Genomic DNA, 18688 nt, shown 5'->3' with positions numbered 1-18688 from the left:
AAAAAATTGATCTTTATCATTACATTAAGAAAAATCATGACAAAATCCCAGCCTTTCATAATAAAAAACACCCAACAAACTAGGAATAGGAAGGAAATTCCATAAACTAATAAAGGCATATACAAAAAAAAATTCAAAAGATAACATCATGGTTAATGGTGATACAACATCCCCCCCAATGATGAGGAAAAAGATAAGGAGGCCCAACTCTGACACTCTTTTATTCAGCACTGTACCAAAGGTTCTAACTAGGGCAATAAGGCAAGAAAGCTGGGAGCAGTGGCACACACCTGTAATCCCAGTGACTTTGGTGGTCAGACAGGAGGATCACAAGTTCAAGGCCAGCCTTAACATTTTAATGAGACTCTAAGCAACTTAAAGAGACCCTATCACAAAATATAAATAAATAAATAGAGTTAGGGATGTTCTTCATTGGTAAAGTACCCCTGGGTTAAATTCCCAGTACCATTTTTTTTTATACCCAGGATTGAACCCAGAGGCACTTAACCATTGAACCACATTCCGAGCCCTTTTTATTTTTTATTTAGATACAGGATCTCACTAAGTTGCTTAGGGCCTCACCAAGTTGCTGAGGCTGGCTTTGAACTTGCAATCTTCCTGCCTCAGTCTTCTGAACCATTGGGATTATAGGTGTGCACCACCATAGCTGGCTCCAAAATTTTTTTTAATAAATGAGGCAACAAAATTCTACCCAAAGACATCCCTATTGGAAATGAATAAGTAAAACTGTCTGTGTCAGCAAATGACAATGATTTTATATAGAGAAAAGCCTAAGGAACTCCTACACACACTCACACACACACAAAAAAAACTATTAGAATAAATAATTTAATCAATAATCTGTGCTTCACCATACTTGTAATGATCTGTCTGAAAATGAAATTAAAGGAAAAATCCAATTATGGTAATATCAATAATAATATAATGCTAGAAACAAATTTAATAAAACACATGTAAAACTTACACTCTGAAAACTACTTAAAATGTTGGAATAAAGATCTAGATAAATAGAAAGACATTATATGTTCATGGATTAGTTAAGATGGCAGTATTTGTCAAGTTGATTTACAGATATAAGGCAATTTCTACAAGAATCCTAGCTGACTTATTTGTAGAATTTGACAGGCTGAACCTAAAATTTATGTGGAATTGCTAGGCACTCAGAATGGTGAAAACAATCTTTAAAAAGAAAAAGGTTTGGAGGATGTGTTAGTCAGTTTTTCGTCATTGTGACCAAAATACCTGACAAGAACAACTTGGAGAAGGAAAAGTTTTATTTTGGATTCACAGCTTCAGAAGTTCAGTCGATGTTAGCTGACTCTATCACTCTGGGTATGAGGTGAGGCAGAACATCATGAAAGAAGGGCATTGTAGATGAAAGCTGCTCAGCTTATGGCAGCCTGGGAGGAGAGAGAGAGAGAGAGGAAGGGGCTAAAGACATATATAGTCCAAATATGCACCCCCAGCCTAGTTCCTCCAGCCACACCCCACCTGCCTATAGTTACCATTCAATAACCCATTCAGCTATCAATGGATTAATCTAGTGATAAGATCAGAGCCCTAATCATATCCTAATAGCTCCATCTCTGAACCTTGTTGCACTGAGAATTATGTGCTTTCAACACACAAGCTTCTGGGGGTACATTTCAGATCCAAGCCATAACACAGGATTCACAATTCCCAATTTCAAAATGTACTACAAAGGTACAGTTATCCAGACAGTGTGGTACTGGCATAATGATAGGTAATGACAGACATATAGGTCAATGGAATAAAACTGAGAGTCCAGATATAAACCCTTATATTTATATTGAATTGTTTTGACAAGTATGCCAATACAAGAGGAAAAAGATTAGTCTTTTCAAGACTGGGTAAAGTAAATATCTCCATGCAAAATAATGAAGTTAGACCCCTAACCAACAACAAAGATTATCTAAAAATAAATCAAATATCCAATTAAGAGCCAGCATCAGGTCAAATACGCATGTAAACCCAACCTCAGAATTACATTTCAGCAGGAAACCAAGTAGGTATAAATGCTAATTTTCTGGTTTGATTTCTTTCTGCTGGGCAATTAGCAAACAGTTCTATGCACACAGCAGGTTAATTTTCTGGAGTTCCTAACCTTTTCTTTTTTGTTTTTTGTAGAGTACTAGGGATTGAACTCATAGGTGTACTTCATCGTTGAGCCATATCCCCAAGCCCTTTTTATAGTTTATTTTGAGGCAGGGTCTTGCTAAGTTGCTTGGGGCCTCACTAAGTGCTAAGACTGACCTTGAACTTGAGATTCTACTGTCTCAGCCTCTTAAGTCTCTAGATTACAGCTGTGCACCACCACACTCAGCTCTCAACCTTTATATCCTACTCACTGGAACCTATGCATAGCCCTGCATAGTCATTTACCTAATCTATTCAAATGCAGATTGGAATAAGAAATTCTAAAGAAGTAATTCCCACTAGAATAAAGAGAGAATACAGAAAGGTGTCACTCTCTACTTTCTAAGTCTTTTTCTAGTTAAGAGTGGCCTGGGGATATGGCTCAGTTTTGGAGTGCTTGCACATTCATAAGGCCCTGGGTTTGATCCCCAGCATCACAAAGAAAAGTTTTCTCAGAAGCAAATTATTTTTCCCATCTTAGATGGACAATGCTCATCTCTGCTTGTCGAGCATGTAAACAGTTATCTGTAACAGTTGGAGGACACATGGATTTGGCCCATGGAGATAGTAATTCCTCTTAAGTGACAAGGGGCAAAGCTTCTGATGAGATAACTGGTGAACTATCAGTCACATGCTGAGAGTCCCTTGAAATGTTAAGTTGCCTCCACACTCCCATGCACAGACCAGCTCAAACAGAGACTGAATTATCAAAAAAGAGAAAAGATTAAGGTGTTTTGGAAAATTCTCAATAACAACAATGGATCTTTCAAAAGCACACACACCATGAAAGAGGAGAGTGAAGTGGCCTGTAACTCTTCAGCATTCAGGGTAAATGTGCTAGTCACCACTGTGGCTCACTAAACATGTTCTTAGGGAAGACAAAAGGATGTCACACACATTTCTTTACCATCAGAAACAATACCATCTGAGTCCCCTCTTACCTTTTCATCTCCTTGTGTTTAGCAGATCCGTAAACACGCCTATTCTTGCTTATATTCTTGAAAACATCTTTTACAATCTCCTTATTGGCTTCCTTCTTGGACTGTGCAGGTTGACTTTGAGAAGCCTATAAAAAATGGGAGGAGCAGACCAGAAATTGAAGAGAACCACGACTTACCCAATAAGTGGTTCTTATAAGAAAGTCTGGACCTACATCTCCATCCTGAACAACTGTGTGTTCCCAGGAGTGATAATCCAAATATCTTACAACCGATAACAGTGGAAGCCAGCAGGAAAAAAAAAAATCAGTATAAAGTACTAGTTTATATTAGCTAAGTAGAACCCGAAATGCTGCTATTCCATGGAATATGAGATATAATTTTGATCACCGTGCCAGGCATACTGACTGGCAAATAACTGAAAAGAATTTTTGTTAATATCACATTCTACTTTGACCTGAAAAGATGTTCAAAGGAGAAAAATGGAATATGTCTGGCTTTTCTGTCTGGGTATGCCAAGACCAGCGAATTTGGGGGGATAGACCTCTAACATAATACTACCTGTGATAAAACAATCCTGTCTCATTTAGCGACATTTATTTAACATGGGATTCTCAGGAGTTTGATCAGACTCTAATCCTGACAAACTCTATTAAACAATATGAAAAATTATGGAATAACGAATAATGTCAGGAAAAATAAACTTAAAAATGACAGTTTTGAAATGAAACAAATGAACTTAATTTGAATAAATACTATAATCACATTAAAGGAAAAAGGAAGAGAAAACCAAAGACAAGAAAAAACCAATTCAACTATATACCCTCAAAGTATATATTCTCAGTCAGGATGGTTTGTGGAGAAATGTTGAGAGCCACAGCCGAAGGGGCCCCAGCAAACTTCCAGCTGCCAACAAACTTCCAGCTGCCAGCTGATGATTGGCTCACAGCGGCCCCAGCAAACTTCTAGCTGCCAACTGATTGGCTCCTCTGCGGTGATGTTCATTGGGCTGTTTCCCCGCCCTTTCAGACCAAGGAGCTGCTCATTGGGGAACTTTTTTTGGAAAAATTGTATCACCGATGACACCATCAGCAAAAATACCCCAACACTACCACAAGTCGCTGCACCAACAGAGAGTTCACAATGCATACAAGTGATACATAGTCCAGGCAAGTTCTGCAAGCAGTTCAGTGATGGCTCCTTTTGGAAAAATTATACCACCGATGACACCATCAGCAAAAATACCCCAACACTACCACAAGTCGCTGCACCAACAGAGAGTTCACAATGCATACAAGTGACTTCACAATGCATACAAGTGATACATAGTCCAGGCAAGTTCTGAAAGCAGTTCAGTGATGGCTATTGCAAAAGCTGTAGATTGGTTTTATCTTTGTCTTCACCAGCACTGGGATAAAGATAGGAATTCTGGCAATAATGGCAAAAGAAAAAAATTATGTAACATTCCAGAAGGCACTAAAAGAAAACAATTTTCTGAACAATTTACATTATCTTGAACAGAATTATTAAATATAATGAAAAGGAAAGGTGAAAGTAAACAAACAGGTCTGTTAACCTCCTTTTTTGTTCACATATTAAAACAATCCTCAACAGCTGTTTCCCCAATTTAAATTAAACCATTTAAATCACGTGAATAAAAAAAATATTTGGATCCATTTTTTCATGAGCGCTCATCATATATGATATATGGACATACGTACATACAAACATACAAGATAAAACATAAGTGTGCACACATAATATAATACATACAACACATAACGTAATAGTAAAGGCCTTATAACTTTTTACAGGTGAAATCTCCATTGCAATGTTTAAAAACTCTAGTCAAAAAATAGAACTGATCAGCAAAACATTAACCTAGGTCTGTATGAGCTCAAAAAACAAAATAGAACTTCATGATGTGGGAAAGGGTAATAATAAAATAGATATTGAAAAAAGGATCCTGGTTCTGTTGCAGATGTAAGGATAGCCAAACTGGAGTTCTGGATATCAGCTGTTATGGATTTGAGGCAAATCATCTTCTTTTTGGTCTGTAGAAATCGCTTTAGTTAATCTTTCTGGAATCCAAATCGGCTGCTGTTCTCCCTGTGGAAAACATAAACAAACCCCCGACTCCAGACAATTACTGGGTCAGGACCTTTCCATTGTCATGTTAGAATATCCTTCCAAAGTACCTTGGGCTTATGTACATTTTTTGGACATATATGTCTTTCTGCAGCACTAAGCCCTGATGAATCCAAATTTAAAAAGTTTAGAGTAAAAAGGGTTATTTTAAGTTTATCTTTGGGGAATATATACCCCTTCTCAATTCCTTCTTTTTGCTTTAATAAGTACATTTTAATAGTTTGATGAGCTCTTTCAACTATTCCTTGTCCCTGTGGATTGTGTGGGATTCCGGTTATATGAGTAATGCCAAATGATGAGCAAAATTGTTTAAAAGAGGTAGAAGTATAACCAGGGGCATTGTCGGTTTTTAACTGTTTTGGAACGCCCACAGTGGCAAAATATTGTAAGCAATGAGCTATAATATCTTTAGTTTTTTCTCCGGCATGAAGGGAGCCCATCAAAAATCCAGAAGAAGTATCAACTGTAACATGCAAATATTTTAATTTTCCAAATTCTGGCAAGTGTGTGACGTCCATCTGCCAAATATGGTTAGGTATCAGTCCTCTAGGATTGACTCCAAGATTAACTTGTGGTAAAAAGGTCACACAATTTTGACATTGTTTTATTATTTGTCTAGCTTGTTCCTTAGTTATTTTAAAACGCTTTTGTAAAGTATTAGCATTGACATGGAACTTTTTATGAAAATTTGTAGCTTCTTCTAGTGTAGAGAAAATATGTATGTCATGTATAGTTTTATCTTCTAAATCATTGCCCAAACTAAGGGCTCCAGGCAATCCTGTATGTGCCCTGATATGTCCTATAAAGAATGGATCTTTTCTGTCCCAGATTAGACTTTGTATAGTGGAAAGCAAAGAGAAAACAGTAGAGGAAGGGGAAATCCTACCAGCATCTTCAAGGGATACTATAGCATTAACTATATACTGACTATCGGAAAATAAATTAAATACAGAATCTTTAAACATCACAAAAGCTTGTAATACTGCATTAAGCTCTACCTTTTGAGCTGATTGTTTGGGTATTAAAAATGTAAAAGTTTGATCAGGTGTAACTATTGCTGCTGTACCATTATTTGACCCATCAGTGAATATATTTGGAGCATTCATGATAGGTGTTTTTCTTGTCATTTTTGGAAAAATTACAGGATGCGATGACCAAAAAGACAATAAAGGATTAGATGGTAAGTGGTTATCAAATGAAACATTAGATTTGCACATGATTATTGCCCAAGTATTTAACTCATTAGCTAACTCATCAATTTGATTCATAGTATATGGAGTAATGATTTTATTGGGAGAAATTCCAAACACTCCATTTGATACTTTTATTCCTTTGAGTATTAATTGTCCTACAGCCTCAGGATACCTAGTAAGAATAGTGTTAGGAGAATAAGATAAATGTATCCATAATAATGGACCTTCTTGCCAAAATACTCCTGTAGGAATATTTTATGTTGGTAGTACAATAAATAATAAAGGCAAACTTATATCAATTCTATCCAAATGCATATTTTCCATATATGTTTCAATGATTTTTAATGCCTTTCTTGCTTCAGGCATTAACATTTGGGGTGAATTTGGATCTGATGGACCTTTTAGGATATCAAATAAAGGTCCCAACTCTCCTGTTGGTATACCTAGATAAGGCCTTATCCAATTTATGTCTCCTAATAACTTTTGAAAGTCGTTAAGTGATTTGAGTTGATCTACTCGTATTTGAATTTTTGGTGGATGGACCATGGTTGAGGATAATAGAACTCCTAAATAATTAATTGGAAAATTTAATTGTACTTTATCTATTGCTATCTCTAGGTTATAATTGTAATAATTTTGTAAATGTGGCATAACATTCTAGCAATGTGTTTTTATCTTTGTGTGCTAATAATACATCATCCATACAGTGAAATATTTGTAGTTCAGGATTTTGATTTCTAAGTGGCTGGATTACTTTGTTAACATAAATTTGACACATAGTTGGGCTGTTAGCCATCCCTTGAGGGAGTACTTTCCATTCATATCTCTGATCAGGACCTTCATGATTCAGTGCAGGGATAGTAAATGCAAAATGTGGACTATCCTCGGGGTGAATTGGAATTGAAAAAAAAACAATCTTTAATATCTATAACTAAAACATACCAGGTTTTTGGCAAAGCAGACAATTGAGGAATCCCCGATTGAGCAGGTCCCATAATAACCATCTCATTATTAATGGCTCTTAAATCTTGCAATAATCTCCGTTTACCAGATTTCTCTTTGATGACAAAAATGGGAGTATTATGGGGAGATACAGAAGGTTGTATATGTCCTTCCGCTAATTGTTGTTTGACCAGGTCATGGGCTGCTTCTATCTTCTTTAGTCAGGGGCCACTGAGGAACCCATACTGGTCTTTCTGATTTCCAAGTAATTTTTATTGTCTCAGTGGCCCTTTCTGAAAATCCAACCCATGTCTGTCTGTTCCTTGATCTATTTGTATTGGTGCTGCTATACCTTGTTCTTGTTTTTCTAATCTTTTTCCTTTCCTAAAACCTTGTCTAGCCATAATAGTGGGTGCATTTTGATTGATGTTATTTGTTAATGTCAAATCTAATTGATCTAGGACATCTTGTCCCCATAAATTTATGGGAAGATGATCCAATACATATGGTTGTATAGTTCCTTCACATCCTTCAGGATCCTTCTAATCTAATACCATTGCACTTCTATGGGGATTAGTCGCCACTCCTAGGCCTCGAAGCATTTGAGTGGCTTGTTGTAATGGCCAATGTTTTGGCCATTCTTGACAAGAGATGATGCTAAGGTCTGCACCTGTATCCATTAGCCCATTAAATTCATGTCCTTGAATATTTAGTTTTAGCATGGGGCGAGAATCTAAATTTAAAGAAAGCATAGGCTAATCTACACCTGTGGAGCCTAATCCCTTGGAACCTCTTTCTACAGTACGACTGGAAAATTTATCATGAAGGCTGGGTATTATTAGTAACTGTGCTATTCTATCTCCTGGTGAAATTACTGATATACCCTTTGGAGAACTGGCTATAATTTTTATTTCACCTTCATAATCAGGATCAATTACCCCAGGACTTATCATAAGTCCTTTTAGAGTAGAAGAACTGTGTCCTAATAATAAGCCTACTGTTCCTTTGGGAAGAGGTCCTTTTACCCCTGTGGGAATGATTTGAACTCCCATCTCTGGAGTTAGTACTGTTCTGGCGGAGGCGCAGATGTCCAATCCTACGCTTCCTCTGGTTTGTCTAGTGAGGGATTTAATGGACAATGTGTCCTGGGCACTACCCTGATGGGGTTGCTGGGTTCCTCCAGTGCTCCGTATATTTGTGGTCTTGGGCCCCGGAGCACTGGGCCCCCCTGTCCATTTTTTGGCAATGGAGCCCGATGCCTTTCTCCATGATATCGTGGATAGACACCTGGTCCTTGTTCGTTTTTTGATAATGGAGTACCCTCTATGGTGGTTTGAGAACGGCATTCATTAGCCCAATGTCTCCCTCTATGGCATCGTGGGCAAATACCCGGTATTCTACTCCTTTGATACCTAGTTTTGTTAAACCCTCCTCCTACAGGGCAATTCCTTTTAAAATGTCCTGTTTGTTCACAATTGTAGCATGTTTTTTGCCTGGCATCTAAAACCTGTTGTACTGCAGCTGCCACGACTTGCCCTTGTTCATTAATGTCTCTACATAATTTAATATATGTGTTTAAATCTTCATGTTTCCATGGTCTAATGACTTCTCTGCACCAACGATTTGCTTGCTCATAAGCCAGTTGTTTCATTAATGGCATTGCTTGTTCTGTATTCCCCCAAACTCTGGTAGCTGTTTGAATAAGCCTACCTACACATTCAGTGTAAGGTTCATTAGCTCCTTGTATTACCTTAGATAATTGACCTTGTAAACCTCCATGTCCTTGTAAAGTCTTCCATGCCCTAACCGCATCTGCAGCAATTTGTGCGTATATGCCAGGATCATATGCAATTTGTTGCTGCTGATCCTCATAAGGTCCCTTTCCTAACAACATATCTAGATTTCTCTGAGGATAATCAGCTGCTGCATTTCGCCTAGCCGACTCCTTGCAAAATTCCTCATTGGCAACCTTTCATAACAGGTATTGACCTCCATTTAGCACAGCTTTACACATATTAGCCCAATCTGCTGGTGTCATGTTCAAGTTGGTAATGAATTCGACCATGCTTACAGTGAAGGGTGCTTGAGGACCATAGGTTGTTACAGCCTCTTTTAGCTGCTTCACTTTTTTGTAATTTAAAGCATGGTGAATTCGCTGCCCTCCTGCCTGCTCAAATACAGGGCATGTTAATATTTGAGATCCTGTCTCAGGATCCCAACTGTCATCTGCGGGGGTTGGGAGCTTCCCAGCATATGGAGGTGGCGCTGTTGGTTGGACACTTACGCCCTCTGGTGATAGAAAGGTGTTAGCAGCAGTCTCCTGTTGTAACTTTTCCCCTGATGGCTTTTTCTGCTCTAAACTTCCTTCCTCTGTTTGACTAGCTCAAAAGACCTTCTCTTTTACTTGAATCATTTCCTCTTTCTGACTAACTTGAGAGACCTTCTCTTTTACTTGAATCAATATGTCTTCTCCTTCCTCTACCATTGTCTGAACTGAAGGCTTTGGACTAAGCAAACAAGATACGAACATCCACAATGGCAATGTGCCAACTGGCAGAGTCCCTGGGCTTTTCTTTTCTATTCTTTTTAAATCTTCACCATGATGGTTCCATTGTGATATATTGAACAACTCCTCCTTAAAAAGCCATGGGCTACATTTTTATATTGTATCAGCATATGCCCTGACTGCTCTTGATTTTACTGGGATGCCTCCTTCCTCTAACAATTAACACTCTTTCGGTCTGTTTTTTACTAATTTCTGATCCCAAATTTCTACTATAATACAACCCAACAAGATAACACCAAACAAAACCGAGACAGAATGAAACAAAAATGGAACAACACAAAATCATTATATCAGCCTTTCTATCCTCCTGAAATATCCATCCATCCTTTCTCCCTATCTGTTCCTCAGACGCAAATAGTTTTTCCTCAGATGTGAGCGGTTTTTCTTCCGTCTCACTCATCTCCAGGGACAGGCAACTTAAAACAAAAGTAAAACAAAACAAAAGAAGAATCTTAAAATGGCTACCCATCCTCTGGCCCTGCCCTCAGGGGCGAGCAGTTTACCTTATCACTTACCCTCAGTCGTTCCCGTGTGGCCCACCAAATGCCGCAGTCTGGCTGGGCACAATTCAGGAGCCACTTGTCAAAATAAATTAACTTTATTTTTAGAACACACACACCACACCACACAGCTCCTCAGGAAAAACCCTGAGAGCCCAACTGCCACCACCGGCTTCCCACAAGCCTCTCAACCTCTCCCACTCCTCCCACTCCTCCAGCTGATTGGCTGGGTCGCGTGGGCGGAGCCAAAAAAAAGTCCCCCAATGAGCAGTTCCATGGTCTGAAAGGGCAGGGAAACAGCCCAATGAGCATCACCGCAGAGGAGCCAATCAGTTGCCAGCTAGAAGTTTGCTGGGGCTGCTGTGAGCCAATCATCAGCTGGCAGCTGGAAGTTTGCTGGCAGCTGGAAGTTTTCTGGAAGCTGGAAGTTTGCTGGGGCCCCTTCGGCTGTGGCTCTCAACAAGGGAATACAAAAATCTGTGTATTAGAATTAGAGTTATGAAAATTCATGAATTCTCAAAGTAAGTATGTGTCTGTATATTGGTTGTATATCTGTATATATATATAGCTATACATGTACTCAAATACACTTGTGTGTGGGTTTGTGTGTTATTTCAGTCAGTTTTTTCACTTCTGTGACCAAAAGACCTGACACGAATAACAAAGAGAAGGAAAAGTTAATTTGGGGCCCATATTTTCAGAGGTCTCCTCAGTCCATAAAAGTTTGTCTCTGTTACTCTGGGCCCAAGGTGAGGCAAGAACATCATGGCAGAAAGGTGTGGAGGAGAAGAGCAGCTCAGGACATGACAATCAGGAAGCAGATAGAAAGCTCTGCTCACCAGGGAAAAACTATAACCCCCAAAGGCATGCCCCCAGTGACCTACCTCCTCTACCTACACCTTTCTTGCCTATAGTTACAGCCCAATTAATCCATATCAGTAGATTAATGCACTGATTAAGTTAAAGCTCTCATAACTCAATCATTTTACCTATAAACTTCCTTGCATTGTCTCACAATGAGCTTTTAGGGGATACCATATATCCAAACCATAACATGTGTACAGAAATTTCTTACCTCTGTCTTCTGGAAGAGCAGAAAAAGCAAATATCCCAGTAATACACGTAGTACTGAGACCTTGGTATCTAATACCACTTCCATTGAGAGAAACCAGAACTCTTTGGAGAAATGGTTTGCTATAGAGCTGGGGACAGAGTTGGAGTAAGGTGAGCCTGGAACATCTTGTTTATGTTAGAAAGAAAATGCTCAAAAAATATTGAAAGCATGTCACAAGGACAGAGTAATAAGATTGCAAGGACTCCTATTGGAAAAATCTAAAACAATTTGAGCACTAAAATAAAGTATAGTGAACTATGAACCACTGAAAACAACAGGAATTGATGAGCCCACACCAATAATTACAGGGGAGAAGGGAGGGCTCAAGCTTGTAGCAGAATGACAGGGAAAGACTGGTAAATGAGGAGTGAGTGCTGGAGTAAGAAAAATCATAATAAAGATTAATTTAGGCAGAAATCATCAAGGATGGTGTCCCACCTAGGGGACATTTTGATGAAGAGCAGATTATTTGCAAGCTCTTAAGAATATGTCCTACAGACTACTTATTAGTTGCAAGAGGAAAAAAATAAACAATAATTATGCAGGGGAGAAATCAGGCAACAGCTTAACCAGGTGATCAAAATAACATTAGCAGCTGGTCACAGTAGCACATGCCTAGAATTGCGGCTACCCGGAAGGATAAGGCAGGGGAATTACAAGTTTGAGGCCAACCTCAGCAATGTAGAAAGACCCTATCTCAAATAAAAAATAAAAGGGCTTGGGATCTAGCTCAATTGGTAGAGCACCCCTGGGTCCAATTCCCAGTACCACAAAAATAAATAAATAACATTACCAATGAAAGGCCAATAGGCAGCATGTGCTTAAGATGTGATTCTACCAGGACGGAACATCACCTGCACAACATTTTAGCCAACAATATATAACATCAATCTAATCACAAGAAAAATAATCTGACAAATACAAAATGAGGACTGCTCTTTTTATGAAGAGGGGAGTTGAGTATGACTGTATCTTTCATAAGTGGTAATATTATTAAAGAACAAGGCTATGGAAATGTCCCAGATAAGATGCTAAAAACACAAAGTAATGTAGTATGTGATCCTAGACTGGATCCTTTACTGGAGGGGGAAAATGTCATCAAGGATATTTATAGGCCAACTGACAAAACTGGAATATGGATGACTGATTACATAAAAGTGCTGTATCATGTAAATGTATAACTATAGTGCTATTCAATACGAATAATATAAATTTATCAATATGAATTGATAACTGTTCTGTGGTTGTATAAGACAATTTACCTATTTTTAGGAAATAAAGACTTAAGTCATTAGGGATAGAGGGCCTTGTTCCCCACTCTCTGCCTCCTATGAGGAAGTCCTCGAGTGTATAGGGTAATGTATAGGGATGTTTGTTGCACTATTTTTTTATTTCTACAACACTGTAAATTTAAATTTATTTCCAAATGAACAGTAGAAAAAAAGAGTGCCTCTGTATGATTAGATCATAATAAGCAACTACAAATCAGTAGGAAATTCTTTCTTAATACCTCAGGTTATCCACCTCTGGCTTCATTTCCCACTGACAAATACAAAATGAGGACTGCTCTTTTTTTGAAGAGGGGAGTTTTCATTTAATTTCACCTAGAGTTTTACAAAGTACTCATATGTGCAATCAAGATTCAGAATGGGAAAGTAGGTGCATTTTTGGCAGAAGAGAGGTGGAGACCCTAACCCCCAAGATGGAACCCTCTATCTGCCATATGTGCAGATTCAAAGCATTGTTACTTTCAGACCTAAGCTTAAGAGGATCTTTACCTATACTGCTTCATAATATGAAACAGGAGAATAGAGATGAAAATCCTATTGTCACAAAACCATTTAGGCAAATGGTTTATAGATATAGGCCCCATCTCCTTGTCTACTGGCTTAATACCGGTTCTAACGTATCAAAATTTCTTCCCATGCTAAAAATGATAAAGGAGATGGAAAGAAAAACTCAGTTTATTAAAGAATCAAAAAAGATCAATTCTAGTTGTCAGGCCAGGACCTGACTATAGCAAATGTTGAGAAGATGACAGAGATAGGGACATGGAGATTTAGTACTATTGAAAGGAAGAAGCAAATCACCAGATAGGGAATGCCTAAAATTCACAGAATAAGGAGCCCTCAAACCTAAAATTGATAAGTTCAGACATCTGTAGACTCTAGACCCTAGGAATAGCTTATGTACATTATATTGGTGGAACTTTCTGTGGAAAGCACCAAAGATCATTCAAGGTGACCAAAACAATCTTTAGAACTTTAGCCAGGTGTGGTGGCACATGATAGAAGAGAAATGGGCTTACTGAGCTGCTGGAAAGCTGCAGGCAGAGATGCTGCTTTGGGATGCCCTGTTCCCCACTTTCTGCCCCCTATGAGGAAGTCCTGCATATCTACATGGAGTTCCTATTATTGGTACAATTCATTTGTGTCTGTTATTTCTGAATGGTGAAATAAACGTCATGGGAAAAAGGACTGAGACTTGGCAAGAATGTTGGTCTCTCACATGCTTTGAGACTACTATGATCTGAATATCTGTGCCTGCACCTCAACTCATATGTTGAAACCTAATCCCCAATGGGGTAATATTAGGAGATGGGCCTTTTGGGCAGTGATTAAGTCATGAGAGGAGAGCTCTCATGAATGGGACTAGTATCCTTATAAAAGAGACTTAAAGAAGCTTGATTGCCCCACTGCCTTGTGAGGACAGAGCTAGAAAATATCGATCATGAAAAATGGATACTTTACCAGATAACAAATTCACCAGAACCCTGAGTTTGGATTTCCCAGTCTCTAAAACTGTGAGCAATAAATTTTTGTTGTATAAACAACAGGTTACCCAGTTTAAGGTATTTTGTTATAGTAGCCTAAATGGACAAAGACACCTTGTACCGTTCCACTGCATTCCTCCATGGGCTCTGCAGGTGAACAAAAGTTACAAAAAAGATGGACTGCATCTGTGGCTACCTTATTTCAATCAAGTTTCTAGATGTGTGGTTAAATAAGCCAAGAAAGAACCTAAATTATAGGTATATGTATGTAAGGGAGCTCTTTTTACCAACTGATAGCAAATCTAAAATTACACGGAAAGCTAACATATATGCTGGAATCTGCAGAGAAAAGACACTGCATTAGTAGAAAGATGGTCACACTGATTCTAAAGAGCAGGGATCCAAAGAAAAGAACCTTGCTAAAGCTTATCCCATCTTGCCCAGTGAGTTAAAGCATCACCTGGTAGATACAGGTATTTTGGCAGCCATAGAAGCACTCTATTGTAAGAGGCAAGAATAGTTCACCAGGTTTTTCTGTAGCTTGGATGAAACAGACTTCAATGTCAATAATGATAAAGTCCTCATCTGTAAAATAGATAATTACAGTGTCTACCTCATAAAGTTATACAAGGTTTAAGTAAGTGGATATAGGAAAAAAGTACTTAAACTATTGCCTAATAAGCACATAGTAAGCTTTCAGTAGGCATCAGTTATTACTATTTTCTATGACCAAAGACTATCATTTGTCCTGATTCTATATTCAACTAACAATAGTCTATTAATCATTATTTTTGCTGGTATCTTAATAATACCAGAAGGTAGGTGACTTGGAGGTATACTCAAGAATTCTAATCAAAATTGAGATTCTAGATTTTCATAGTTGAAGACCAGATCTTTGAAATTTGGTTCTCAATGGTTCTGTGGATTCAGGAGGTATTTTTGATTGTCACTGGGATGATGCTGGAATATAATATCTGGGAGACAGATATGCTGGATGAGGTCCAGCCTAAACAATAAAAAAATTGTCCTGCCCAAAATATCCATAGTGCTTGAATCGATAAATACTACCATAGAATACAATGATTACACCAAAATACTTATCTCCAGAGCCTAGGAAGACAGCTGAGCCACCTCTGGACCTGAGGAAAACACAATATCCCATTGTTCTCATAGTGATCCACAATTTCATATCTGCTAATCACACTATCTGCCACTCCCAGAGAATCCTACCAATTGACCCAAATGGTTTGTGTCAGTAGAAGAGCCCCTGCAGTTTGTGAAATTAGGTCATTGATTCCAAATAAAACCCGCTCTTACCATTCCAAAGAGGGTCAGTGTCTAGTAACTGGAAAGATCCTTTAAGGAAGAGGTTATATAAGGCTTGTGCAAAAATCACAGCAAAGAATTGAACTAGCATACTCACATTGGTAAGATCTTCAAAAGCTGATCTCTTTTTGACCATCCCCTGAGGTGAAAATGGAGATATTTTTGCTTGGTGATTCTCCCCCTTTTGAAAAAAAGAAGAGGTAAATGATATATCCAATTGTGAACAGTCTCTTCAGGGACTTTGGGTCATCTTCAAGGCTTAGAAAAACTCCAGAATTTCCAAGTAACTAGGGATACATATGATAAGCTGAATAAACTACAGCAAAAGAATATTTCAGTCCTCAGAGATGCTAGTAGAATCCCAGAAGGTAACCGTCACTGATGATGGAGACAAGACTGTGAAGAGACAAGGTAACCTTCAGAGTAACTCTCAGAATGGGGAAATAGCTTGATGAAGCTCATTTTTCCTCTCACTCTTCTCATAATTATGGATATCCTATCCAAGATTAACCAGCACCACTCCTAGTCGTTGCTTTAATATTGGGGCTTCCTGGTAACTTAGTTCAATAATCTAACAAATATTTATGTTAAATTAACTGATCTAAGACATTTCTAATAAGGATAATAGTGTACATACCTAAATCCTGATTCAGAATCAGCTCTTTACTAATTGCTGACCATAGACAAATCACTTAATCTCTGAGCCTCAATTTTCTTATCAGTAAAATTAGAATGATAACCTACTTGACTAAGTACTTAAGGATCAAAAAAAGAGAATACAGTTTTCTTTAAGATTGTATAAAGGGCTGGGGATGTAGCTCAATGGTAGTGTGTTTTCCTAGCGTGCAGATGTTCAATCCCCAGCACCATCAAAAATATTTGTATAAACTATAAATGAACATAAATAGTATTTGGGGGGGTATCAGGAATTGAATTCAGGGGCACTTGACCACTGAGCCACATCCCCAGTCCTATAAAAATATGCTGTTGGGGCTAGGGATATAGCTCAGTTGGTAGAGTGTTTGCCTCACATGGGGTTCAATCCCCAGCACCACAAAAAAGTATACTGTCCAATATGATTATAAACCTCACATGGAAAGATTTATAATTTTAAGAAGAGTTTGGTTAATCAGATTAATCTTTAATAATCGTTAGTGAATATAAGGGAGAAGAAGAAGAGTGAATATTCTAGAGCAGAGGGGGTTTTCTTCCTAGGTATCTATGCAAGAAGTCAGGGCAAGCCATACTGCAGGGCTCTTCTATTCCTTAACAGCTTTTGTTTAGTTAATGTCTCCTAGGTCTCAGATTTCCTTTATGAAACTCTGAGAACAACCCTACCTTCTACCTATATGAGACAGTTCTTACAATGTGAAACAGAACACCAGGATCTGACTCATTTGCTCTCTTCTCCAGGTATGACAGTAACCATCAGTACATGGCATAGTAAGTGATCAGAAATTTAAAGAATTGGATTCATGATACAACAAACTATTCTAGCACAATGTAATATTCCTTGAAGATCTAAGAAAAATTACTTCTGTTTTCTAACTGATTAAGCTGAGAAATAAGTAAAGTATTAATCTTTCATCTTATTCATGATAAATAATCTTAGTAGAAATTATTAGCAAAAAAACTAAATATCATTTTCTCACAAATTAGATGAGAAATAAAATGTCAGGCTATTATCCAATTCCTACTTAATATTACTGGTAGAAATAATCAGTACAACAGTAGAAACTGAACCTAATAGAACTTAGATTTGCAAAAATGTGCTCCAAGAAAGTTTGGTTTGGAGAAATAACTGTCACAAAAGAAAACTTAAAATGGCAGATATCCTATAAGAAAAATGGATATAGACAAAATCTTGACCAATATAACAAATCTTTCCTGATAAATTTACATGAAATAAAACTGAACCCTCTGTGAAAATCATTTTAATAAGAAAAGTGAAAATGATTAGCAAATGTTTATCTGCACTGAGAGAAAATCAATCAAGAAAATTAAATTGGCCTAATTATGTTTGCCCTAGGAAATATTCTCTTGATGACAGTTCATCAGTGTCAATATAATTCTTATTAAAATATATGTGATGATGAACATAGAACATATCAGGGTCAGAATAACAATGTCAGACTATCCTAAAGGTCAAAACATCAGAGTTAAACTGTACCCACATTCTTCAAATGTGATATTCAACCTGTTTCTATAAAAAGCATGGTAACACATTTGCTGATATAATCTTCATACTCTTTCCAGGATATACAGCCTCCTGGAAAGTTGCTTAGAACTTCTCAGAGAAAGAGTATAGCCAACTTCACTAATGAGAAATGAATATTGTTTGGTTTTGAAAATTGTGGAGTGAGGCCTTCATGTGAATCATATATTTATGAGAAAGAACTTTCTCCCCAAGTTCTAACTTGCTGGTATTATCCAACTTTTAAGGGCTTCCAACCCTCACCACTTTCTCAGATTAATCAGACATATTCTAAAAGATTTGGGATGAAAATAGTACTGAGCTAATACAAAGACTATGTGAGAAAAAAAATGACTTGTTCTAACCTTGTTGGAGAGGTCATGATCACAGGGCACAATTTTGCCAGACTGAAATTTCTTTGTTTCAGGTTTGCAGCTTTGTCGTAGTAGTGGCAGTGGCATCTTGTACAAGACAGGGCTGTAATCAGAAAGGGATTCTTTAAATCACCATTCACCAGAAACATCACAGAATTCTCTGGAAACTCTTAAAAAAAAACTCAGTCTCTCTGTAGCATCGCGAGGAGAAAACATACTTTGAAGTTGGTTAGATCTGGGATTAACTCTTGTTTTGATCACAATTAAGCTTGGGCAAGCTACTTAAAACTCTGAGTTTCAGTGACCTCATCTATAAAATGAAAATAAGCATATCTACCTCTAAAAGGCTGTTCAAATTAAATGAGATACTCTATATAAAAAGCCCAGCATAATGTCTCCCATCCTCTGGAGGCACTCAGCCTATGACTTAGCCCATCATACA

General features: G+C 37.8%; 1 protein-coding gene across 1 annotated transcript in view; it reads right to left on the bottom strand.

Annotated features, from left to right (window-relative positions):
• Positions 1-18333, bottom strand: part of Ccnb3 (cyclin B3) — a 45866-nt gene extending 27533 nt beyond the window's left edge. The window contains exons 1-3 of the mRNA XM_077793654.1: positions 18238-18333; positions 15776-15859; positions 3120-3244 (exon numbers count right to left, since the gene is read on the bottom strand). Coding sequence (XP_077649780.1) covers positions 3120-3244; positions 15776-15859; positions 18238-18333 — 305 coding nt within the window. The remainder of the gene's footprint in view (positions 1-3119; positions 3245-15775; positions 15860-18237) is intronic.
• Between the last annotated feature and the right edge of the window lie 355 nt (positions 18334-18688).

This window comes from Urocitellus parryii, chromosome X (assembly GCF_045843805.1).
Source record: "Urocitellus parryii isolate mUroPar1 chromosome X, mUroPar1.hap1, whole genome shotgun sequence".
Taxonomy (NCBI): Eukaryota; Metazoa; Chordata; class Mammalia; order Rodentia; family Sciuridae; genus Urocitellus; species Urocitellus parryii.
Note: the sequence above shows the minus strand (reverse complement) of the source record. Positions and strands in the feature narration are given on the sequence as shown.